The following is a 25088-nucleotide window of genomic DNA, read 5'->3' as shown; positions in this document are numbered from 1 at the left end:
AACACCCATCTTGGAGCTGAGATACTGCTGTCCCACTGCTTAAGCTAAACAGCTGCTTTCAGTACAGAGCTCAGGTTATGATTTATGCCTGCAGGGACAGTTAGCAGAAGCAGTGCACAGAAAGCATTTAGCCACAGGGAATTCCTGGACTCCACTCAATTTGCAAACCAAAAGAGACAAACCCAGTGTCTTACAGCTTGAAGCAGCAGATAAACATCTACCAGCTGGATTATCAGGATTGTAAATTAGCATCCCTCACCCTGTGCTTTTCATTGAAGACAACATTATTCATGTGACCACAACAGCAGGACTCTCATATCAATTTTTATTATTATAAATACTATGTAAGAACAGAAAGGATGGTGCCGTGCATCCGCTCCATTCTGCTGCTATTTTGCATCTTCTTTCTTGGCTCCTGCTTCTATTTTCAGGGTTTCTGGGGCTGGACGATAGGCAGGAAATGCCTCCCAAGGACTATTCAGATCAAATTTGCGAAACTCCTGAGCTAGCTCCACAGGCTCTGCCACCACCCGTTTCACTTCATCGTCATACCGCACCTAGAACAGTGCAAAGGACACAGACCAGTCATTTTCACACAATCCCCACATCATCTCTGCTATTAGCTGTATACAGTAACAACCCACACCACCCTCCAGTAAAGGGAATCCTACTTCTTATGCCATGGATAGGCCACAGGCCCCTGCCACAGACCTCTGGACTCTCCAGGAAAACCCTTCTCTTTGCTACCACATAGCTCAGGTGTCCTGACTAATGACCCTGAGTGCCCAGCCTACAGTCCATATGAAGTCCACATAGAATAACACATTCAGTTTGTGACAAAGGAATTTCTCCTGAGTCACTGAAATAAGGTGGCCCATCCACCTGGCATAGCTGGGGACTACGCTCATGAATCTTTATAATAGAGGTGTTGGGTTTCAGTTGTACTTCTTATTGTAACACTCAGAACATGGGACAAAAAGACAAACAGGGTGAAACTCAGGTGAGTACTGACACTAATGACTGGCTTGCTTTATCAGTGAGCATACCTCAACTAGTTTTGTAATCTGGGCCTACAAAAACTCAACAAAGTGGAGTTCAAAACTGCATTAAAACCAGTTCAGTCCTTTATTCCTCTGGGAATCTCCAGTTTTGCAGTGGAAAGTTTAATCTTTCAGAAGACGTGCTAAAAGCAGAAGCACTTCCCCTGCCTGACAATTGTCTTTGGTACACATTACATGAAATCTGCTCAATGTTTCTGGCTTTAGGCTGAGAGAGATGATACAGATTATTATAGATGATACTTTGTGATGACTTCAAATCTGCATGCAAGACATCTATACAACTTTTATGGAATACACACAAGTGAAATATCCCTAGTGCTTTTTGGAAAAGGATTTTATATTACTATGGTCAGTAATAGAGAGCACAGTATTGGAGAGATCTGATAAATTTAGACATGGGCATTTCTCCTACCTCCACGTAACCAGAGAGTGGAAAGTCCTTCCGGAAAGGATGGCCCTCAAACCCATAGTCTGTGAGGATTCGCCTTAGGTCAGGGTGGTTGGCAAAGAAAACACCAAACATGTCCCACACCTAAATGGAAGAGAGCCAAGTAAATTAATTAGATTAGAGAAAAAACACACCCAAAACATCATGTATTACATCTATAAAACTTCAGTTACATGCCTGGCTTTGTGTAGGGCCAGCAAAACTGATGCAGGAACTCATTCCAAAGCAAATCAAACACCCTTTTATCTCCTATTCTGAAAACACAGCCAGGGAAACACCTCCCTCTTTATTCACCCGGGCCCTGGTAGTCAGTTTAATCAGGAAAAAATCACAAAGACTCTGCTCCCAAGCACAATGGCACTCACCTCTCTTTCATACCAGTTTGCTGCCTTGTGCACAGACACTGCTGAGTCAATGGGTGTCAGCTCATCAGTGTATGTCTTCACCCGGATCCGACTGTTGAACCGCAGAGACAGGAGATTGTACACAATCTGAAGCAGAGTAAGAGAAGACACTGGTCTTGTATGGCATTTATGGCTCTCTTTGCACCACAGAATTGGCTAAGAAAAGGCACACAAAGACTATTTCAAATATTCTTTATCAGCAGAAACACATTCAGTGCTGGGCACTAAAAGACAGTATTACCATTGAGGTTCCAATAGCTTACACTTTGGTTCTGAGAAGCGCAACAAAAATCATGTGAGACTTAGTAAACATGACCCATGAAGAGCTGAAGAGAGACACTAAATCTTAAAGAGAATACTGAAGGGAGGGAGACACTTGACAAAGAAAACAGATGAAAATTACTCTCAGCATCCAGTGGGGAAAGCTAAGAAGAAATACCCTTAACTTTCAGTAGATAAATTGGATACATCTTCTGGTGATGAAGTACTAATAAAAAGGCTGCTTAGGAAGATTACTAGAACTTCCAGGGTAGGGGGCAGGAATACTTACTACAAGCAGACTGAAAAAAAAACCAAACCTTTGTAAGAAGTTGTGTAGCCCTTTGATACTGCCTCTGTGAAGAGGCCTCTGAGTTAAAGAAACTCTCTCTACAACTCTAAAGATTTTTGCCTAATCACAAAATATGTTACCAAAAGTCAAAGCTGTTATTAGCAAAGCAAGAAGGAGCTACATCTGAAAACAAAAGCCATCTGGTTAGCTAATATAGCTAAGGCAAACCTGTCACCCCTCACTTTCTGAGCAGCTGTAAATGATTTAATCCCACAAGATAAACCCAAGGAGGGAAACAAATCAGCTACTTTTCATTACCCTTGTTATTTTCTGGAAACTAAAAGTCTACCAGTTTAATTCTCTTGCCCAAAAGACAGTCTGCCCACATCAGACACAGTAAGTCAGACCATCTCTTCATCCATAAGGCTACCTAAACCATAGCCAGCCTCTACAGCACGAGTCCCAGGTGTTTTGTGCCACTGCTTTTTTAAAGATCTTCCTAAGTTAAACTACAGTAATGTGAACAAAGCTTTCTAATAGTGTGAAGACAATATGCTAAGTCAGAAGAATCTGCAGCTGCAATTCTTTTGCAGCTTAAAAGCTGAGATATTCAAAAGCATTTGGGGGAACCAAATCTCCAATATCCATTGAAAGGCACTGAACTGGAAGTTCAGTGCCCAAAGTCTTCTGATAGGTTCCTGAAAATCTGCCTCATGTCCTGTATGGTACCAACTTTCAGGGAATGTTTTTTTTTAAAACAACTAAATACTTTTTTGGTTTTTTTTAAAGATTAAAACAGTAACAGCAGCTGAGATGCCTAACTGGAAGAAGGATGAGCACCAGTTCACATCTGGCCAGAAAGAAGTCTATAGACAATTTGGTAAAACCAAAACGGAAGACAGAACAAACAAACCAAATCAAAAAAACAAACAAACCAAAGCAAGACACTTTCAGCAGAGCAGAAAAGGAAAACCACACTAAGAACCCAGACAGTTATCAGTTCTGCTACTGCTTCCACAATCCACAGATCAAACAAAACCCAGCATTTCAGAGTGGATTTTTTTCCTCCATTGTCAGGAAGCAAAAAATGTGATCAGAGTTGCAAGAGCACCCATAGCCATCAGCATTTGTGAAACTCTCCAAATTCTGTACCTATGAGCAGTTCTTACCTCAAAGCGATACTGCCGAGATGGGACATCAACTGCAGTCAAGTCAGCCAAGGATTTGAACTGGGCGTTAGTGTGGTCTCGAAGGAAGGTCAGAACTGGAATGATCCCATCTGGATGGATCAGAAGTTCCAGCTCATTGAAACAGGTCACCTGTTGAAAGAGTGGAAAGAACATGCATACAAACACCAACAGGATTGAGCATTATGCTGAATCCAGCAAAATACCCAAAGAAAGACAGTATATGGTACAGCAGACACACAACGACAGCACATAAAGGGGCTTAATAACAGCGGTAACTTTATGCAATTCTGACAGTTTTTCTTCCCCAGAACACCTTCTGAAAACAGCTAACAAAAAAGTAGTATGTTCACCAAGATCTGTCCCCCCTACAAAAAGAACTTCTTGAACAGCACTTACCTGTGCTTGCTGGATATACTTGGGCATAATCTCAGCCACATACTCCCCAAAAGCACACAGCTGCTTCTGTTCTACTTCATTTTTTGGTCTGACAGTAGCTAAGGAGAAAAATAAAGGTCCCAAGATTATGGCATGGATTACAGAAAGCTACAGAAAGAAGAGCAGCAACTCCTATCCCTGACTTACAAATCCCTTGTAGCAGTCTAGCTGTCTGTCAGTAGTTCTGGCAGAAACCAGGCAGCTTCAGGTTTAGGTACCCTGCAATGTTTATTTATGGTAAATCTGAAGTTAAAGACAACATACAGTAAAATATACAGGATGCTGCAAGAGACAAGACTACAGCTACATATGTGTGTTGTGGTACACAGAGCATGGAACTAGAGACTTTAAGGAAGGAAGCTTGTGTTAGGGCTAAACAATTTTGCCTTGGGCACTTTACAGCAGAAGGAACAGCACACAAGATGATGGATTTATGGTAATTGCAAAATAAGTTTTCAGAGTGAAGACCTACTAAAATCAAAACTTTTCAAGAGGATAACAGAAGATAGCACAGTACCTAACGGGAAGACTGCTGTCTTTTAGTCATTTGAAAGTGCAGATTTTATCAAGTGTTCCAGTTCTAGGTTCACCACTTACGGCTGGCAAAAGTTGCAGAATTACAAACAAGACAGAGACTCCCTTTTTATAGGGAGTCACATGGAAAAGACAAGGGGTGATGGGCACAAGTTATTCCTGGGGAGATTCTAACTGAACACAAGAGGAGTCACAGAACAGTTTAGGCTGGAAGGGACTTTCAAAGGTCATCCAGTCCAACACCCTACAATGAGCAGGGACACCTTCATCTAGATCAGGTTGCCCAGAACCACATCCAGCCTGGCCCTGAATGTCTCCAGGGATGGTGCATCCACCACCTCTCTGGGCAACCTGTGCCAGTGTTTTACCACCCTCATTGTAAACAATTTCTTCCTCAGGTCCAGCCTGAATCTCCTCCCTTTTAAAACCTTTATCCCTCATCCTGTCACAACAGACTCCGTTAAAAAGCTTTCCCCAGGCCCTCATTCTTCCCAGAGAGAACAACCAAAAAGGTTCCACCACACAAGAACGTCCTGAGCGCAGACAAGCGCCCCAAGGCCGAGCAGCCGGGAGGTGACAGGGCCATGACACGGTCTCTTTCATTGCTCCCAACCCAACCAACGGCTCCAACCGCAAGGCCCTCGCCTCGCTCCCCCTCACTCACGGCGAGTGTCTGTGGCGGAGCTCCCCGTCAGCCGGGCCTGGACCGCCGCCGCCGGGCCTGCTCCAGCTGCAGACAGAAACGGACACGTCTCACTCACCGACCGCCCCACCGACCGCCCCAGCCCCGCAGCTACCCCCCGGGAGCCCTCACCTCGCAGCGCGGCCCGCGCCAGGCCCCGCGCCGCCGCCGCCGCCACCAGCATCCCGCCGTGACACGGGCGGGCAAGGGCACGGACCGGAAGCGGAAAGCGCGCCTGGAACTTCTCGGGGACGCTTCCGGCTCGGTGGGCGGAAGCAGCGGGCGGCTGGCGGCGCGGAGCGGAGCGGAGCTCGGAGCAGGCTCCCCGTGTCGGCGGCATGAAGGGAGGCGCCGCAGGTGGGTGACGGCGGGAGGCCGGGAGCGCTGAGGAGGTGCGTCCGCCGGAGGGTGCGAATGGCCCCGGGCTGGAGCGGGGCTGCGGGTTCGAGGCGGCTCGCCGGCGGTTTCCATAGCGTTAATGTGGCCGTAACGGCGGGGGGGGGGGTTTGCTTTCCTGGGAACTGGCTTTTCAAGCAGACCCCCCTCGCCCCAGTCTCCGAAGCGCGAAGCCGCTGTCGGTTGTGTGCGTGGGTTCGCTGATCCCGGGCGCTGTTAGGAGCGAGGGGGAAAAGCAGTAGGTGTGCCTGGTGTTGGTTACACCGTCATTATCGCACTGCTGTGCTCTTGTCAGGCCACATCTGGAAGACTGTGGTCAGTTTTGGTCTCCCCTGTGAGAAAAAGATGTGGACAGGCTGGAGAGGGTCACAGAGATGATCCAAGGACTGGGAAGCCACATGAGGAAGAGCTGGGCTTGTCAGCCTAGAGAAAAGAAGGCTTAGGAGAGACCTTGCCACCATGTCCCAGTGTTTAGAGGGTGGCTATAAAGAAGATGGAGACTTGCTTTTTACAAGGAGTTAAATGGAATAAGACAAGGAGTGATGGGCACAATTTACTCCTGGGGAGATTCCGGTTGGGCACGAGGAAAATTATTCATATTATGATAATAATCAGCCATTGGAATAATCTCCCCAGGGAAGTGGTGACTCCCGATGGAGTGTAAGATTTTGCTTTATGGGACACTTTACTGTTCCTGCACCTCTTTCTTTATAGTGGAGATACCATGGATGCGAAGGGGAGCTTTGTGTTTACAAAGAAGGGTGTGAGGTTTACAGTAGTCTTTGTTGCTGGCATTTCCTTAGTGACTTGGCACCAGCCCTCTGTAAATTGCACAGGGCGGTGGAGGCAGCTGGCTCTGCTATGTCAAGAGGAAAGAGTGGTTCATCCATCCATATCCTGATGCTCTGAGTGGTTCCTTTGGCATGCTAGGCTGCAAAGCACCTTGACTTATTGGGATCGGGAGTCCTAACCGAAGTGGGAGCCCATCTGCAGCATAGACTTGTACTTAGTACCTGTGTGTTCTGTGCTAATTGCAGTTCCTCAGTCTCTTACAGACTAATGTACAGGTACTTTTCAGACAGACCAGAACTGTTGTAAATTCACACTAAAGGTATAATTAAGGCAGGCCATCATCAGGGATGGGATAGACTTCTAGGGATGTAGACTTCTGTGAACAGAACTCAAGCAAAGAAGGAGGAGCCTTCCTGTATTAAGCAGAGCTATTGTAAAAAGCCGCATGTTTGACAAATAAAGCATGGAAGAGTAACTGTGAATCTCCTGGAGAAGAATCCCATCTTTGGGAATCACTGTACTGGAAATCATGTTCAGTATTAATTGAAGAAGTCTGTGATATGAGTCACCATGATTGACAGTTGAGGTGTGAAAATAAGATTAAAGTGGATGAAGGCAGGCACGTATTTGCTTGTAATACTTTCAAGACCCACGTGAAAAAGGAGCTCTTTACAGCAGTCCTTCTCTGGTTCAGAAGGTTTTTCAACCCACAGTCTTCTTGGAACTCTGCAAACAATCTCAGGTACCTACTAAGAGGTGTTACCTTTGGGAAAAAGCGGCTAAGAACATCTGACAGGTTATTTTGCATGCTAAAGGTGTCTGGCACATTAACAAAATGGGTGTAACCATCAGTTATCTCCTTTGGTTAGCTTGAAGGATTGGTGGTTATGTCCTGCAGACTTCTCATGCATTGTTTGGGTAAAACCAAGTTCACCTTACTTAATACCACTGCATTGTGTTGGTTCTGGATGGTAGTTGACTCCTGATGATATGAACTTCTGTCTGTGCTGTTAGTGTGATACTGTAATCCTTTTTCCATCTAGCCCAGCTATGGTGCTGCCACGTTTTTTTGGCTTCCCAAGTTGCCTAGGGTGGTTGCTGGTCTTTCCACTTGAATAACCGTTGCTGCATTTCTTTGTGTTAGTGAAATGGGTTGTGAAAAACTATGCACGTCTCCCAGTTCTGCTGGGACGTGATGCTCACTGTACTGGAAGTTTGGGATATATTATAATTTTAATCATGCCAACTTCTCTTTTGTTGTTTGAGATTCTCAAGTTCAAGCAGAAGTTTCTGCCTGCACTATTTATATTCAGCATAAATATGCTGGCTTCTTACCAATATGTTTGATTTTCCCCTGTACCCTGAAGTACTGCATAATCTTGTTAGTGGAGAAAGACACGTAATTATTGTGATTTTACAGATTGCTGGAGGTCTGATCTGTGCAGCACCATGGATTCATCAGAAGAGACTGGAGGCTCCTCTGCAGAAGAAAACTACTTTGTGAACTACACCTTCACCGACCGCTCCCACTCAGGCCGTGTGGCCCAGGGTATTATGAAATTATGCTTGGAGGATGAGCTCTTTGCTGATGTTACAATATCAGTGGAAGGCAAAGAATTCCAGCTGCACCGCTTGGTCCTCTCAGCTCAGAGCTGCTTTTTTCGTTCTATGTTCACTTCCAACTTAAAGGAGGCCCACAACCGGGTGATTGAGCTGCAGGATGTTAGTGAGAGTGTCTTTCAGCTCCTTGTGGACTATATTTACCATGGGACTGTAAAGCTGAGGGCAGAGGAGTTGCAGGAAACCTACGAAGTGGCAGACATGTACCAACTGACTGCCCTTTTTGAAGAGTGTTCCCGTTTTCTGGCCCGTACGGTGCAGGTTAGGAACTGTCTGCAGGTCATGTGGTTGGCAGATCAACACAGTGACATGGAGCTCTACACAGCTGCCAAACACTGTGCAAAGTCACATTTGTCTCAACTGCAAGACACAGAAGAGTTCCTACACCTGCCTCTCCGCCTACTGACAGACATCCTTACAGGTAAGGAGTGCCTGGGACTAGCCAGGATGTGGATGTAGAAAGAGAGTCTATTAGGGGTTGAACAAAATAGATGGAAAGATCCAAGCTTTCACAATCACTGTCTATTCAGAGGCTTGGCTAAGCTAAGCAAAGCAAAACATTCTGGATAACCTGATGAGAAAAAAAAAACTATTCATTGTTACTGGACATGAAGCATCTAAGCTATAGAAAAGGGGCACAGAGGATGCTGGTAATTCCCAGCAGTTCCTGAGTCAACAGGTCAGATGAATTACAGGCTTTTTAAACATAACTTAATGACTTTCAACAATTTGTTGTATTTTTGGTTTGCATTAAAAGTAAACCAAAGAAGCATTACCAGAAATGGACATTTTATTAAAGTATTCTTTAGTTTGTAATCATTTAACATAACAGTGCAACAACTCAGCATTTGTAAGAAGGCTCGAGGACAAGCTATATTTTGAAGACTATGTTAGTGTTGTTAGCAATTGTATATAATTGTTAGGATTCTTCAGGCTAGGCAGTCAGCTGCCTGAAATTGAGGCATTGTAACATCTTAGGTAATACAGTAATTACCTTTCTTGTCAAGGTAATAGCCTTCCCCAGTAATGATGCAGTGACTCAGTGCTGTGAAGGATGCGTTAATACATCAAAAACTTAGTCCAGCTGCCACCAATCCTTAAAGTTTCTCTGCTGCCACAGAAGGTACAGCAAGTGCTTGAAAAACTCTTTATGATGCTGCAGTCACAACTTCATTTTTGTGCATTTATGTATCATTGTTACATGGGAGGAAGCAAGAATGTAGAAGCAGCTCAGACTTTCAAATGTGCTGGACTTGGGAACAGAGAGGTTGCCCCTTTCTTGCTTAAATTAAATAACTTTGTAAATGAGTAAACAGTTTGTGTATCATGTGTTTTGTATGTTGTTATGACAATAACAACAATATGACAATAACCTGCCATGACTGGCTGCTTTGGAATACTGGCAAATACGTCTGCAAGGCTTAAAGTAGCCTGTAAAGTTTATGCTATGCATATGAGAGTCTTTACAGATGTAGCATTGTATTATCTCTATTGCATTTAAAGAAATTCACAGTCAGAAGCCTACTGAGAACATGTACTGATAGCTCAAACTATTATAAAATACGAGTAATTTGATGACTAGCTGAATTTTTTAAACAATGTTGTGAGTTTATTAAGGAAAACTAAATTCCTAAAATAATGAAATAAAGCTATAGTGGTCAGTCACCTTTAACTTCCTAGGAATTCCATGTAGCAACCATAGCTTTTAGGACTATGGCCTTTAGTTTTTGTGGTCCTAACTTAAAGTAATTGCTCAATAAAACTTTTTTCTGCATCAGCTATTTCCACATATAGAATAACATTACTCACTATTTATGCCAAAACTTAGCTCATAAAAGGGATTGAAATCTGAAATATAATCCTACTGCTGGTAGGGAAAATTTTTCTTTCACAGTTCCTGCATCTTTGTTTAGTTAATGGTGAACTAAATAGAGGAAGCTATTAGTGGCAAGGATTAAAATTAATGAAGTAGTAATTTATTAAGCTTTTGTTGCACTCTAGGACCTATTTCAAAATCAGAGTTTTTCCGTTTGGCCGCTACGTGTAATGGATAGCTTATGGAAATCCCCTTTACTAATAGAGTTGAAATACCTGCTTTTGTTCCACACTCTGTTCTCTTCCCTGACAGTATAAAGAAAAGTGTTGGAATTTATCTGATGCCTTCAGCATCATTGAATTCAAGGTTTGTTGTGAGAGCAGATTGCAAAATCAGAAAGCCTTCATAAGGAAACCTTTCAATGAATAAAAAGTAATTGCTGACTTTCAAGATGGAAGTAAATACCTGAAATGTTCTAGGTAACATACTGATGACAATGATGCAATAGTTTGTGGCGTGACCAAAGCTTCCAGTTATGTCTGGAAACACTGAAATCTGATGCACTCTGTTGAGTGTTTCCTACAGTCACGCTGCTAAGGAAAGCTACAGTAGCTCATTGGGGATTTCCAAACGTTAAGAGGATAGCAGCAACAGCAGATGGTCAGTCTTGAGGGTCAGCTGTCTGACTGCTCAGAGAAGGAAAATTTCTGCAGATGACTTGCTAGTTAGGTTTCTAGGACCAGCCAGAAAGGAAGGCAGCTGCTGAGATTCTCAAATAAGAGAATCTTTTTGCCTAAATAAGAAAATATTTTTCATTATCCCAAAGCATTTAAGTTCTCTTTCCTGCTCTTCTTCTTGGACACAGGTTCTTTTGTTGAAACTCATCCAAAGTGCTTAAGATCTGGCAGCTCTGTCTTCTGATACTTATCCAAACTAATTTCATGTAGATGTCAGGCTAGCAGTGCAGATCATGCTTGCCAAAATCTATAGGTCTCTATATCCTTTTTCCCTCTCTAGAAAGCAGGGTTTGGGGTGGGAGTGGGGGAAGGGAGTCACAGGAAAAGGATGTTCCTGAGTACATACACCTTTGTCTAGATACCATAAATGCCTTTCTGTCCCCAAACCGCAGATGGCGTTCCATGTTCTCAGAATCCAACAGTTGCCATAGAAACCTGGATCAACTTCAACAAGGAGGAGCGAGCGGGCTTTTCGGAGACACTGCGGTCGAGTCTGAAGGTATAAAAAGCTCTTCTGTACCGGGGTTGGTGCAGCACTTGCTGGTTTCACACTTCCCAAGGTAGGGTATTCTGCTCACAGGTGTGACTTGAAAGTCCCAAAACACAAATGCCATTGAAATCTGTGGTGCTGTGTGAGGAATACTTTCATTGTCGCAGATAGTAACCCCACTGACAGCTTTTTTTAATATAACCTGAGGTTGCTTTCAGTAGTGATTGGAGCAATGCCACAAATAACTTATTTCACGAGATGCTCAGTTACCAGAGAGACCATTCAGAAATCCTAATTGAGCATTCCCCTCATAACTCTACTCCCTCACTGATGTAATCGGCCCTTACCTAAACCACAGACGCTTGAGTTCCAGTGAAGCCTGTTGCTGCTTTGCTATGTCAGATATGACTGGTGTATTGAAAAGACTTTGAGGCTCTGAATCCCAAAGCTGTTGGGTGGCAGGACTTGGGAAGCAGATCACACACCTCAGGCCCACAGGTGGGTCCTAAGCTGAAAAATTGTGTCTTGGGCATCACTGCTGTTTGTGTAAACAGGTCAAGTTTTGCTGACGCACTCCTTCTTTCTCTCAGGTGATAGGAGAAAATGTTCACATCTACCTGATTGGAAAGGAGTCATCACGTACACATTCACTGGCTGTCTCTCTGCATTGTGCTGATGATGACTCCATAAGCGTGAGTGGCCAGAACAGCCTGTGTCACCAGATCACCGCAGCCTGCAAACACGGCAGTGACCTGTATGTCGTCGGTGGCTCCATTCCACGACGTATGTGGAAATGCAACAATGCAACCATAGACTGGGAATGGTGTGCTCCTCTGCCCCGTGACAGGCTCCAGCACACCCTCGTCTCTGTGCCAAGCAAGGATGCAATATATTCACTGGGGGGGAAAACTCTGCAGGACACTCTCTCTAATGCTGTCATATATTACAGAGTACGAGACAATGTCTGGACAGAGACCAGCCAGTTGGAAGTGGCAGTTTCTGGAGCTGCAGGTGTAAACCTTAATGGTGTCATTTACCTGCTGGGTGGGGAGGAAAATGACTTGGACTTCTTCACCAAGCCCTCTCGGCTAATTCAGTGCTATGACACCAACACAGAGAAATGCCATGTGAAGCCATATGTACTGCCTTTTGCAGGCCGCATGCATGCTGCTGTACACAAGGATGTGGTGTTCATTGTAGCTGAGGGGGATTCACTGCTGTGCTATAATCCCCTTCTGGATAGCTTTACCCGGCTATGCCTGCCAGATGCCTGGAGCTCAGTACCATCCCTCTGGAAAATCGCCAGCTGCAATGGCAGCATCTATGTCTTTCGTGATCGTTATAAAAAGGGTGACGCAAATACTTTTAAACTCAACCCAGCCACCTCTGTTGTAACAGTCACAAGTGGCATCAAAGTGCTGCTCACTAACCTGCAGTTTGTCTTGGCCTGAGCAGGAAAAACAGGCCCAGTGATAGAAAGGGCAGCAGTGGTATTCTGCTGGGCAGCTCAGAGGCACCTACCACACTCGGCACCAGTCCCAATTACTATGAGTTCACAACATCCAGTAAAGACCCCATCCTCTATAGTGTGCAGAGGAAGTACAGGCTTTCTGGCTGTGGGCCTCTTCTGTTACATAGCACTGTTAAAGTTGAACGGCTGCATCTTAGATTTCAGATGGACTAAATGCTATTACTTTGATCCTTTGATGATAAGCTGCTTGTGTTTGAGGCCCAAACGGCAGCAAGCGGCCTTTTTAGCCAGGAACCAATCTGCCAATAACAAATTCTATGGCATATGGACAATGTCTTCCTTGGCCTAGACTGCTGTTTTTAACTGCCTGTGTGGTGCCATGTCAGTCACAGACATCCACTGTGTCCTCCAGGGATGTCCCCATTTAAGCATTCCTCCCTATTTCAGAAGGAGGGACTGCAGAAATATTTACAGCAGATACCAGAGCTGACCCCAGGTAGGTTTCATTATTCAGCACTTCTCCTAGAGGAGTGGTAACAAACTGGTAACTTGCTTACTGCTCTGTCAATCACCTAGCATAAAGACAGATGTTTTTTATGATCACTGGTGTCCTTTATTGTACAGGGAATCCCAACCTCTAATGATAATGTAGTGTTGATTAAAGACAGAATTAAGACCACTTCCTCATACCCCTCTGTTGGCACTGTAACCCTTTGGGTAGGAATCTGAATAAAGTCTCTGCTGAGACAAAGTTTCCTATTCCTTTGCTGCAAATACAGAACTTCCTGTGGATTGCAGGTCAGCTCAGCACTGACACTGTGTGTGGGAGAGAACTGTGGGGCTCCAAGAGAATGAAGGTATTTGCCATAAGGAAAGAAGGCTTTCATGAAACTTTACTGTAATATATGTAAGAACTTTATTGGTGGTCAAGAAGTTCAATGCATAAATCATTAAAACATAAGTTTCTTTTAAAGCAATCAAACCAGAGATTTTGGTAGATCTTACTGACACTATGAAGTTGTCCCAGCAATCACATTCCTGTGAAATGCCTCCAGGACCTGGACTTGCTTGTGCCGAATGAGGATGTGGGGACGGATCTTGGCAATAGCCTCTACTGCTTCCTGAGGGCTCCAGTGATGCAGCTGAAAAGGCAGAAACCCTGCAAGTGAAAATACACTCCCTCCCTGCATAAGTTAATGGAGCTTTTCTGGAGGCTACAGGCAACACTGGAGTTGTTTGAAAAGTTGCTGCTTTGCCCCTTCTGTTTACTTCATGTTCCTCACAGCGGGGACTGAACATCAATGCAAGTTCATGAAATAAGTCAGTTAAAAAGAGACCGTACAGGAACCCAGAAAACCAAATTCACTTCTCTTAATCCTGATTTCTATTTATTGAAAAGCTTAGAAAGGTTCACCATTTCAGCTAACCAAGGAGAAAATCTGAACAAAAATTGATGTTTATCTGCTCAGTGAACCTACCCTCACAAGTGAGTTGCTATTCTCATCTCAATCTGTTCCTCCATAGAATTAGGAACGGAAGTACCATTCAAAACCTCCATTTGCTGCATTCTACAAATCATCAGTCCAAGTCTGGACATCTCCTAAACTGGGCCTCCAGTCCAAACTATAAAATCATGGTACCTAGAGGGGAGGGAAGAAATGTAGTATGTATAGGGCTGTACATACACATGACACATGTGCCTGTGTGTCTGTGTACACATGTAATTGAGCACCTCTCTTACGAGGAAAGGCTGAGAGAGTTGGGGTTGTTCAGCCTGGAGAAGACAAGACTCAGGAGATCTTATTGCGGCCTTTCAGTTCTTAAAAGGGGCCTATAAGAAAGGTGGGGACTTTTTTAGCAGGTCCTGTTAGGATGAGGGATGATGGTTTGAAACTAAAAGAGAGGAGATTCAGGCTGGATGTGAAGAAGAAATTCTTTACAATGAAGGTGGTAAAATCCTGGCACAGACTGCACAGAGAGATGGTGGATGCGCCATCCCTGGATGTGGTTGGGCTGGATGTGGTTCTGGGCAACCTGATACAGATGAAGATGCCCTTGCTCATTGCAGGGGGGCTGGAACTAGATGACCTTTGAAAGTCCCTTCCAACCCAAACTGTTCTAGGATTCTATGGAACATTAATGCACCTGCTTATTAATGGTCAGGCTTATTAAGCAAAAGCAAACTGTAATGGTTGGCTGTATTTGCTGAGACTGTACAAAAATAAACCCCATTTAGCACTGAATACTTCTTACTTGAATTAAATATGCTGCCACCATGGTGGCACTGCGGGAGCGTCCCGCCTTGCAGTGCACATAGACACTGTGACCACACGCTCGGTGTTTCAGAATGAATTCAACACCCTTGTGGAGGTTTTCCAAGGTGGGGATGCCAGTTAGATCCACGGTGCTGAGACGCAGTTGCTCCACTCCCATTGCCTCCCATTCCTGAAATGGACATAGCAGTTAATTTGGGGGGGGGGGGGGGTTGGTTGTTTTTAGTTCCAGAAAGAAAACCCAGAACCTGTTGAGACAGTTGGGAAATTCAGTCGGGTTGTAAGCAGAGTTTGAATATCAATACAAACCATTCCATAAAATAGAACCACTCTGTGTATGGCTCTATGAATCCTTTAAATCAGATGTATGAAAACTTCAGTGCTGGCTATCAGAAAGGAGAAGTTAAAGGGAACTGAAAAGGTGTGGTTCAGCTGAAGGAAAGGAGGGGAGCTCGGATCTCGTCCCGAGGCAAAAGGTGTTCTTGTACGTGCACAGTGATGTACATACATTCAGTGCTGCCCTTCCCTCTCCGCCGCTGCAGCTCTAATACTTCCCTTCCATCCTCTCTTTTTACCGGCCTCTCGCACAGTGTTAGAAGTTGGCTTAGGTACGAAGAAACCTCGTCTTCGCTGTCAGGATCCCGGCTAAAGCCTCGCCAGCGCCGGGACGGGCGAACCGGCAAGAGACCCTGAGGGGCACGGGCAGCTCCTGGGCTCACCTGTGCGGAGCAGCAGAGGAATCGGGTCTCGTACTCCTCATTGAGGGTGACTACGGCGCGCACGTTCTCCTCGGCCACCAGCTACGGGCACAGGCACCGTCAAGCTCCGCCGGTCCCCCGCGGCCCGGCCCGCCCCGCCGCGCCCGCCTTACCCGGCGGCTGCGTCCCCGCAGCGGCAGCGCCCCCAGCAGCACGGCGCCGTCGATGCGGTGGAACCAGGGCCGGCGGGACCCGGGCAGCTGCGCCCGCGCCGCCGTGTACAGCAGCGTCGGGTAGAAGAGCAGCCGCGCCGCGCCGGCGCCCAGCGCCTCCGCCAGCACCATCGCGGGCAGCGCAGCGCCCCGCCGCGCCGCGCCGGCTGAGGGGCGGGCGAGCGCACTGGGCGCGAGGAGGCGGGGGAGCCTGCAGCCGGAATGAGGCGGTGTCGGGCGGGGCGCGGAGTGCAAGGTCGGTAGGAGGGGGTGGCGGGCGTACAACTCCGACCCCTCCACCTCGGTCCAGCTGTGGTCTCTCCCGGAAGCGCCGCCATCTTGCGGAGCCGGCCTGAGGCGGCGCAGGGAGCGGAGCGGGACGCGAGTGGATCCCGGGGGGCAGGTGAGGGCGGTGGCCGCCAGGAGGAGCTCGGGCCGGGCCGGGCAGGGACAGCTCTCAGCCGAGCCCAGCCGAGCCCGCGGAGACTGCGATTCCATCGCGCAGGTAACGGCTCTTCTCCTTCTTACCCCGTTCCCCGGGAGTCCCGCCGTGAGGCCACTCGTGCCGGGCCGCAGCGGCAGCCTCTGCGGCAGGCGCCTCGCTCCCGCCCGCTCGCCTCTCCCCTATCCCTGACGCGGAGGGACAGAAGCCAGGCGGGGCGCTGCCGCCCTGTGTGTGCCACCCCGAGTGGGGTGGTGGCCGCCCCGCCGGGAGCCCCCTCCGGGGCCCGGAACCGGAGGCCTCCGGTTGTATCTGATCCCAGCGCTGACAGCGCCTCGGGCGCCGCCGGGGCGCGCTGCGGCGGCGGGGGGCGCTGCAGGTACGAGCGCAGTCCGAGGTGGTGTCGCCATTGGGGCGGGGGAGGCGCGGGTGCTGCGGCGGGCCCTAGCGGGCCTTGGGGCAGGGGGGAGGCTCCCCCGGGCTACGGCCGCTGTTAGCCCGCCGAGCTGGGTGGTTCGGGCGCTGGGGAGCGGCCAGGGGTTTAATCTCCAGTGCGGTTACATGCTGTTGGGGGCACGTAAGAGGTCTGTCTTTTGGACTTGTGAAACGTTTGCTGGCATGCGAGGCAATTCGGGCGTGCGAGGAGCACAAGCAGGGGAATTGAAGTTCAGCACAGTGTGAGGATTTGCAGTCTCAAGCGTGAGAAGGCGTGACGGACCCCACGGGAGTAAAGTAAAAAATATATAAACCAGGAGAGACAGAACGTAAAATGAATGATAAATACGTGAAGAAGCGGGGAAGATTGATAGCAGCATGAGATTTTTATAGGGCTGCTCATGAATAGGTAGTTGAGAGGCAGCATTATAATAAAGCGTTAAACCTTCATTCCTATAAATTCCTAAAGAATTGTGGCCCAGCCGTTTTCACCCTTAAGACAGAGGCATTCTCTTCTGCCAGAAGTTGTCAGGGAGCATTTTTCAGATGTTGCAGCTTTCTTGTATGTCCTGCTTGAGCGCAGCCTTCAGGTGTGTTTCACGGGGAGTTTACCTGAGTCAGAAAAATGAGGGGGGGGGGATATTTATATCTTTGAAGTATGTTTTGCTTCTGGTTTGCAGGAGCTTGGACTTTCTGAGTATCTTAAATTTGTTTATTCTTAATTTCATTTCTCTGTGTGTCCTTCCAGTCTTTGTACTGGTGATAGTTGTTATATATTATGTCCTGGTGCCTTTTGCTTTCTTCTGTATTCCTTCAGATTAGTTCAAGAGATAGATTTTGGTGCACTGACTTGGCATTGCATGTCTATAATGAACCCATTGGATTTTTTTTCCTTACCCTCAGCTATGTTGTTGGCAGCTCTGCATGAGATACTCTGTACTTCCTAGAGTTGTGTCTGGACCTAAGCCTTTAAGGAGCAGCTTTGTGGGAATACTACTGCTGTGGTAGATGCTTAAAAATTCTGCTTACATCTTTACACTGAGATAGGAAATGTGAAGGTTGGTACAACTTGACTCCTCCAAACTTTAATGTGTTCAGTTTCATTCCTGCAGATGAAAAGTCCGAAGGGCAGGAGCACAGATCTCACTATTCTTATATCTGCTCAGGGACATAGGTGCAAATGTGTATACAAGTAAAATTCCTAAAGAGGAATTTAAAAATACAATGAGATGAAGGATTATTTTTATTTTTGAAGATGATTAGTGTTCTCTTTCAGCATATGCTCACTTTCAATATTATTGCTGAAATTTATTCTTGGAAAGTATATGCTGTTTGTAGAGTACGTTCACCCCTTCTGAGTCATCACTGTGTTCTTCCTTTCCCTCTCAAAGTTTCTGACATTACATTAGAGAAAAATAAATCCTGGATCCTTCCTCCTTAGTTATGTGCTTTCCCTTACGTATCTGCTTCTTTTTTAATATAAAACAAAATAATAGATGCAAGCTTAGAAAGTTGTGTTAATATGCATAGAGATATGCAATAATTTTATATCTCATCAGTAATAAATCCATAATTTATGAGACCCCTTGCAAATACCCTTTACATCATTTGAAGAATCACTAGATGAAACTAATTCAGCAGGTCGAAGGAGGCGATCCTGCCCCTCTACTCTGCTCTCATGAGACCTCACTTGGAATATTGTATACAGTTCTGGTGTCCTTAACATAAAAAGGACATGGAACTGTTGGAACAAGTCCAGAGGAGGCCACAAGGATGATCAGGGGACTGGAGCACCTCCCGTATGAAGACAGGCTGAGAAAGTTGGGGCTGTTCAGCCTGGAGAAGAGAAGGCTGCGTGGAGACCTCATAGCAGCCCTCCAGTATCTGAAGGGGGCCTATAAGGATGCTGGGGAGAGACTCTTCATTAGGGACTGTAGTGATAGGACAAGAGGTTACAGGTTAAAACTTAAACAGGGGAAGTTTAGATTGGATATAAGGTGGAAGCTTTTTAAGGGTAGTGAGGCACTGGAATGAGTTGCCCAGGGAAGTTGTGAATGCTCCATTCCTGGCGGTCTTCAACACCAGGCTGGACGGAGGCTTGGTTGACATGGTTTAGTGGGAGATGTCCCTGCCCATGGCAGGGGGGTTGGAACGTGATGATCTTAAGGTCCTTTCCAACCCTAACTATACTATGATTCTAAATTCATAGAATCATTCTTCTTCCTTATATCTAACCTGAACTTCCCGTGTTTAGGGGGACCTGCTGTGGGGTCTCCACACAGCTTCTCTTCTCCAGGCTGAACAGCCCCACCTTTCTCAGCCTGTCTTTATACGGGACAGCTTCCTGATCATCCTCGTGGCCTCCTCTGGACTTGCTCCAACAGCTCCATGCCCTTTTTATGTTGAAGGCACAAGAAATTATGGCACTTGGACGTAAGAGAAATATTTATAATACTGTGTGACTTTCCTTTTGAAATATTATGTTGCATTTAATAAAAAAGTAGATGTTTATGCGAATCTTAAATATTTAGACTTGCATTTAGTTAAACCGGTGTCCAACTGAACTTAAGAAACTTTATTATGAGCAGGTTGGATGTTAACTATTTCTTGCAGCTTTTTCTGAAATGCAGTTATCAGTTACTGTGCTTCTTTATTTCGTCTGTTTGTCTTCTGGGTCTCCTGCCACAAGTTGCATCAGAGGGGCTGCTCTAATTTTTTCTTTCATGTTTCTTTAGGCAGGGTGGGAAGTGATATGCATTCTCCCTGGTTTTGAGATTTTCTGATTATTAGTCTCTAATTCTGGTATCTAGAAAGAACCCAGAGCTCTGGCTGTTGAAATACTGTTGCTCAGCACATATGTCCATGAGGCAGCCAGTTTTCCAAGTTATAATGTGAGTTTTGCACAGCATCAATCATCCAACAGACTCAGATTTCTATTTCTGCATTCTTATGTATCAGTCTTCCCATGAATGTCTTAAATGTTTTATTTCAGTGTAGGCATGTTCAAGTATTGCTTCTTGTCCTTTAGTTTATCATTCCTCAAGACTATGTGCAGAGTTATTCACTGCCTTGGTAACTGCCTTCAGGCAAGAAAGTATAATTTTTATCCATTGATCAGTTATTTGGCAGGAAAAAAGAAAAACAGTATGAAAGCAGAGCAAAACACGTCAGGGTTTATTAGAACGGGAGTTGTACCTTTTCTCAGTTTATCTAGGTCCTCTAATGGGTATTTCTCCTAAAGTATCACAACACTATATCTTGAGTTGTGATCTTGTAACAAGATTTCTTGAGGCAAGAGAGATGATAATGATTGGAGACAAGTGACCAGTAGTTTTATTGTCCTTCCTCCTGTCATTAGAGATCCTTGTGTTACATGAAAAAAAATGCAGGATACCACCTTTTCTGCTGTTTCTGTCTACACATACTTTAGGTTGTCCTGTCCAGACACTTTATGTTTAACACTGAAAAGAAAGTGCTTTAGCATTCACATTTTCAAGAGGAGATTTCCCAAACGTGAGCTGAGCATCATCCTGTTTGTACCTGATGTGACATTCAAGTATGTAAAGCTAAAATATGCATTAGGTCAAAGCAGGAAATGCGGATAGAGCAAGGGAGAAAATGAAAACTACTTTAAAGCTGCAGTGCAAATTAGTCTGCAAAGGCTTTGCTGTAGGGATGAATAGCTCACAAGTCTGAACTGTGATAAACAGAGCAGGCTTATTTGTTTGACTGTAATGTAGTACAGCACAGTCATCATCCCAGGTAGAGGAAGTCTTCTTCCTGACATCTTGAGTAGCATAAAACTTCCAGCCATCTTAGCTCTGTGCATTTTAAAAGAGAATTGTTGCTAACTGAATTTGGGATGAACAGTGAGCAATTAGATAACTGAAGTCTTTAGAGGTCTTCAACTATTAGTGAAGAATTTCAGTTTAGGTGATACAGTTTGTGACACAGGTATACATGTGTGAAAGCTTTATGCCAGAAATAGAATCATCCTCTACAAGCTGTCTTCTCTGTCACTTGTATGCATATTGTCCTTCAGTGTTCTTGGTATCTCATGGTCTGTTTCTTTGTTTCATTTTTAGGAAGGATATGCTGGTTAATTGGCTGCTCTGTTAAGAGGCAGGGTACTGGTGGAAAGCTGACAAACTGCATGTTTTGGTAATGAGTCTGTTGATTTAGAGTGGATTTATAACTGATCTAATGATGTGGATTGCAGTGGTGAAGTTTGAGGAAAACCAGGATTATATAAACTGGTCTTAAAATCATATCTCTGGGGGATTTTCACACTGGTTTAACTAAATTACTTGTAAATGTAACTTGGAATAACTGGCTTAGATACTGCCAAAATTCGTGCCAAATGATCAGGCACTTTGTGTTCTTTGTCCTTTTCAGCAGCACACCTCAAGGAGACCTGGAATGAGCATGTGGATAAAAGGATGAGTATTCACTGACTATCCAGTGTCATGGCAGTATGATACCTGTCAGGCTTTCCTTTGCAGACAGTTTTGGTTTTTTATGGCTGCATGCTGTGTGTTTTCTCAGAACTGACTGCTCTCCCAGTTCTTACAAGAACTCAGGTGAAGTTCTGTGATGTCTTACATTCTTTTTACTTGAAATCAATTAGAGTTTTTCAGGACCTTGGCTTTTTTTTTCCCCCCTTCCATTGTAATTATCCTTTCTTTCACTTCTGTCCAAAGGCTGTTTCATACTGTACCTTTCACAAAAATAATGTTGTTCTTATCCACTAGATTTCAGTATTTCACATGTCAAACTATCGTTCTTCAAGCATCTTATCATTTAGAATTCAGGTTTTCACTGAATACATAAATATTCTCTGTTATTTTTGCCTCAAACTATGCAGTTCAAAAGATATTCCCACATATACACTTTATCCACAGATTCTTCAGAATCTTTTGGAAAAGGAGCATTCATGTTTGGTCTTTTCAAAGCAGAGTTGTTTTTTTATGAAGACTATAGTTTGAATGAAGTACTTGGCAGACAATGTCCAAGTCTACATACAAAAATGATAGCATCTTCCTTAGTTTACTGTGTGTAGAGATTTGCAGGATGAGCACCAGGCATCTTAATATCTCTGCAAAACCTTAAAAGGCAGAATGTTGATGAATGATTCTTCAGAGGGCAATGAAATACAGGTCTTTCAGGAAGAATATATTTTGAATGTCACATCTAGCTTCTGTTTCCTATAGGCACAACACAATGTAAAAGTAATTTTCTTGTTTATAGTCCTAGATTCCTAAGCAGAGCATCATCTCAAAATCTTGTTGCAAACTCACCTGTGCCTTCCTGTTATTTACCTTCCAAAAATTCCTGGTTTTCATTTAAACTACTAAATAAAAAAAGCCCATACATCTTGATGACATGTCAGCTCAGAGAAGAATTGTATTTTTTCTGTTTTTTTTTTTGTCTGTCTTGTCATTTATGACTGTGCAATGTCTAGTACAATTCATGAGCAAAGCAGTAAAGATTCCTTTCACATTTTTGATGTTAGAAATGTTATTACCATTGAAAATTATCAATATGCAAAATCTTTTTTTGGGGAAAAAAAGGGTTGTATAGTTACTTTCCTGAAGTAGGTTTGACTGTTCGGAAATCTGATCATATGCTTGGTGACTTAAGAAAAATATGTGAGAATACTCTGATATTTATGGAGTAAAGTACCTATATTGCATTCTGGAGAGGTACTTTTAAGAAGGACATATAGGGGCATGTAGGGCAAGGAGGAATGGCTTCAAGCAGAAAGATGATAGATTTAGATTAGATATTATAAAAATTCCTCACCATGGGGGTGGTGAGACACTGGCACAGGTTGCCCAGAGAAGCTGTGGCTGCTCCATCCTTGGCAGTGTTCAAGGACAGGTTGGACGGAGCTTGGAGCAACCTGGTCTAGTGGAAGTTGTCACTGCAAGTGGCAGGAGGTTGGAACTGCATGAGCTTTAACGCTATTTCCAGCCCAGACCATTCTATGATTCACCACCAGAATTTGATCACTGTCAAAGACTGGCTCTAGGTGGTGTTCTCTGTATTTCACAGTGTGGAAGCTTCTCTGATGTAGGATTTGCTTTGGAACTTTTGGGGGTTTTAAAGTGTTTTTTATTTAATTCAAGACTTAAGTTTAATAGGCATTTCATGACTACTTTCAGGGGAGCTGACTAGGATGCCATTGTTGATCCTGTTTTGTGAGGAAAATAATTCAGAATATGCCTTGGCATCCAGCTAATTCTGAGTATGCTCAGAATTTGCAGGGAGCCTAAACCATTATCTCAAGTCATGAGAAATTAAGAAAGAAACATACATTGATTGTTGGTTAAAATACCAGCATGTTTATATGTACTTGCAAGTCACATTAACAGAACTACCTGACTAGTGCACTTCTCCGAGTTCTGAATTGGTTACTACATTCGTGATACAGCTGAAAGTTACAACTTCCACTTATTTGTTTGAAAGAACTTTTCTGGTAGCTTCTGTAAGATTGTTTCGTATCACCACATAAATGTGAGATACACTAAGTATAAGATGCAGGGAGCAGAACATAGTAAAATAAATCTCCCATGAAAAATTAGGCTTTTATATATGAACGAAACTGCTTTCAAGTTTGCTGACTTTAATATGTGTGTACTAGAAAAAATCAGGGAGTGTGCCTTTTCCCTTCTTTTTCGCTTGGAATACCTGGGGATTTGGGGTTTCTTTCAATTCTTTCTTTCTGTGCCAGAACATAAAAAGGGGAAGGAAGGAAGAGAATAGGATGCTGCACAGAAGTGGATTTCTCCTGTTTTTTTAAGAACGAGCAGTAGAAAAAGGTTTAGTTTTGCCAGTTTTTAAACACAAAAGAATTACTGAGAAAGCAGACAGAATATAGCAGGTCACCATCATAGTTTGTATCAGCTAATTGGAAAGGTCATTCTTGCTGGTTTAGGAAAATACTTAAAAAGGAAGAAGGGTTTATAAAGTTTGCTCTAATTCCATTTGGGTCCAGAGGCAAGGTCAAACCAAGAGCTTAGTCTGTGGATGTGTCCCCAAAAGCAACAAGGAAGATCTGGCCAGTTCAGTAGTTCTTGAAATGCCGGTGGAGGGCCACAAGGATGATCTGGGGACTGGAGCACCTCCCGCATGAAGATAGGCTGAGAAAGTTGGGCCTGTTCAGCCTGGAGAAGAGAAGGCTGCATGGAGACCTCAGAGCAGCCTTCCAGTATCTGAAAGGGGCTTATAAGGATGCTGGGGGTGGACTCTTCATTAGGGACTGTAGTGATAGGACAAGGGGTAAGGGGTTCAAACTTAAACAGAGGAAGTTTAAATTGGATTTAAGTAAGAAGTTCTTTCCTGTTAGGGTGGTGAGGCACTGGAATGGGTTGCCAGAGGAAGCTGTGAATGCTCCATCCCTGGCAGTGTTCAAGGCCAGGTTGGACAAAGCCTTGGATGGCATGGTTTAGTGTGAGCTGTCCCTGCCCATGGTGGGGGGCTTGGAATTAGATGATCCTAATGTCCTTTCCAACCCTAACTATTCTATGATCCTATGTGGGGATTCCCTGGAAGGGAGATTTTTATCTTGTGTCTGAGTTGCTGCCCAGATTCTGTTGGATGAAGTGTGTTGGATGTTCCCCCATTGTTAAGGTGGGCTCAAGCAAAATGGACTTGGAACTTATTTCAAAACAGTTACTCCTATAAGTCTGTGCATTGATTCTTCTCCTGCACAGTGTTACAGTGCATGAGAGGGTGCATGTGTAAAGGAACTTGTCTTAGCAATGGTCTCCTCCAGAGACCATGTATGGGTAAAGCAGTTCAGCCAGTTCAGCTCCCTGCTCCTCCCTCTAAGAGCTGGGCAGAATCTCTTCTGCTGAAATGGTTGTTCCGCTTTCTATATTTGTACAGCACAGCACACTAGCTAACCAGGCAGTGTGGCCAGCCTTGTGTGCATGCTGTATTGGCTGGGCACAACTGAGAGCCAGGGCTTGCAGTTTCTGTTGTTACGTCTGTCTGTGTGTCTGGGGAGGACTGGCATTCCAAGTGAAAGGTGATCTATTTGTGGATGTTTTCCTTATTTTTGTGAAATGAAGTTCATCCAAGCTGGGAGTTTAGAGCCTGGGAGTGGAGGAAGGAAGGCATTTGTCTTGCAGAGAAAGTTACGGAGTGGGTGGCATTGGCTTCAGATACAGTTTGAACCTGCAGAAGAGCTGCTGTCTGCTGGGATGTGGATTTTAATGCCCCTGCCTGCTTTGGGGAGTGATTAGCCAGTAGCTTTCCATAAAAGGTCTGTTGTTACTGTCTGCCGTGAAGATTAATGAAAGCTAGATCCTGTCCTGGAAGAACTGAGTGCTGTCTTTGCTTGTTATGGGCAGGGAGAATTAATAAGGAGCTAGACCCTGGCCAGCCTTCTTTGGAAT

General features: G+C 44.8%; 4 protein-coding genes across 8 annotated transcripts in view; 2 read left to right on the top strand and 2 right to left on the bottom strand.

The window, feature by feature from the left end:
• Positions 1 to 311: 311 nt before the first annotated feature.
• On the bottom strand, positions 312 to 5530 carry NDUFS3 (NADH:ubiquinone oxidoreductase core subunit S3). 2 transcript variants are annotated; one of them, XM_062635966.1, is made up of 7 exons: positions 5437 to 5530; positions 5287 to 5352; positions 4050 to 4147; positions 3633 to 3782; positions 1875 to 2000; positions 1474 to 1593; positions 312 to 557 (listed from the first exon to the last, which is right to left on the bottom strand). In XM_062635966.1, exons 1-7 carry the CDS (start codon positions 5486 to 5488, stop codon positions 390 to 392), a joined length of 780 nt encoding a protein of 259 aa, XP_062491950.1. In that variant the 5' UTR covers positions 5489 to 5530; the 3' UTR covers positions 312 to 389. The 2 variants fall into 2 exon arrangements, with proteins under 2 accessions (XP_062491950.1, XP_062491951.1); XM_062635967.1 differs by lacking the exon at positions 5287 to 5352 and having other exon boundaries at positions 5437 to 5503.
• A 21-nt stretch (positions 5531 to 5551) lies between these two features.
• KBTBD4 (kelch repeat and BTB domain containing 4) lies at positions 5552 to 12995 on the top strand. Its single transcript, XM_062635928.1, has 4 exons — positions 5552 to 5661; positions 7913 to 8533; positions 11058 to 11164; positions 11746 to 12995. The coding sequence occupies exons 1-4, from the start codon at positions 5643 to 5645 to the stop codon at positions 12604 to 12606; spliced, it is 1608 nt and encodes a 535-aa protein (XP_062491912.1). The 5' UTR covers positions 5552 to 5642; the 3' UTR covers positions 12607 to 12995.
• A 512-nt stretch (positions 12996 to 13507) lies between these two features.
• Positions 13508 to 16030, bottom strand: PTPMT1 (protein tyrosine phosphatase mitochondrial 1). The gene is made up of 4 exons (XM_062635963.1): positions 15771 to 16030; positions 15619 to 15699; positions 14880 to 15071; positions 13508 to 13768 (listed from the first exon to the last, which is right to left on the bottom strand). Exons 1-4 carry the CDS (start codon positions 15939 to 15941, stop codon positions 13637 to 13639), a joined length of 576 nt encoding a protein of 191 aa, XP_062491947.1. The 5' UTR covers positions 15942 to 16030; the 3' UTR covers positions 13508 to 13636.
• A 132-nt stretch (positions 16031 to 16162) lies between these two features.
• Positions 16163 to 25088, top strand: part of CELF1 (CUGBP Elav-like family member 1) — a 65760-nt gene continuing 56834 nt past the window's right edge. For 2 of the 4 annotated variants that reach the window (XM_062635946.1, XM_062635944.1), the window contains exon 1: positions 16874 to 16983. The gene's annotated coding sequence lies outside the window, so the exon portion shown is untranslated. Of the gene's footprint in view, positions 16315 to 16873; positions 16984 to 25088 lie in introns of those variants that run through there. The other 2 variants (XM_062635943.1, XM_062635942.1) reach the window with 2 other exon arrangements.

The sequence above is a fragment of the Pezoporus occidentalis genome, unplaced genomic scaffold (assembly GCF_034315485.1).
Source record: "Pezoporus occidentalis ecotype Australia unplaced genomic scaffold, CSIRO_AGI_Poc_V1 ctg46, whole genome shotgun sequence".
Lineage (NCBI taxonomy): Eukaryota > Metazoa > Chordata > Aves > Psittaciformes > Psittacidae > Pezoporus > Pezoporus occidentalis.
Note: the sequence above shows the minus strand (reverse complement) of the source record. Positions and strands in the feature narration are given on the sequence as shown.

Bases quoted from the DNA above. Each gene is read 5' to 3' on its own strand.
- NDUFS3 (XM_062635966.1), bottom strand. From the start codon at position 5,488: ATGCTGGTGGCGGCGGCGGCGGCGCGGGGCCTGGCGCGGGCCGCGCTG. The intron at 2,001-3,632 runs GTAAGAACTGCT...ACTCTGCTTCAG, and splicing joins CTCGGCAGTATCGCTTTGAG to ATTGTGTACAATCTCCTGTC. The intron at 1,594-1,874 runs GTGAGTGCCATT...TCTTCCATTTAG, and splicing joins CAAACTGGTATGAAAGAGAG to GTGTGGGACATGTTTGGTGT.
- KBTBD4 (XM_062635928.1), top strand. The intron at 8,534-11,057 runs GTAAGGAGTGCC...CCCAAACCGCAG, and splicing joins ACTGACAGACATCCTTACAG to ATGGCGTTCCATGTTCTCAG. The intron at 11,165-11,745 runs GTATAAAAAGCT...TCTTTCTCTCAG, and splicing joins CACTGCGGTCGAGTCTGAAG to GTGATAGGAGAAAATGTTCA.
- PTPMT1 (XM_062635963.1), bottom strand. From the start codon at position 15,941: ATGGTGCTGGCGGAGGCGCTGGGCGCCGGCGCGGCGCGGCTGCTCTTC. The intron at 15,700-15,770 runs GTAAGGCGGGCG...CTGTGCCCGTAG, and splicing joins TGCGGGGACGCAGCCGCCGG to CTGGTGGCCGAGGAGAACGT. The intron at 15,072-15,618 runs GTGAGCCCAGGA...TGTCCATTTCAG, and splicing joins TCCTCTGCTGCTCCGCACAG to GAATGGGAGGCAATGGGAGT.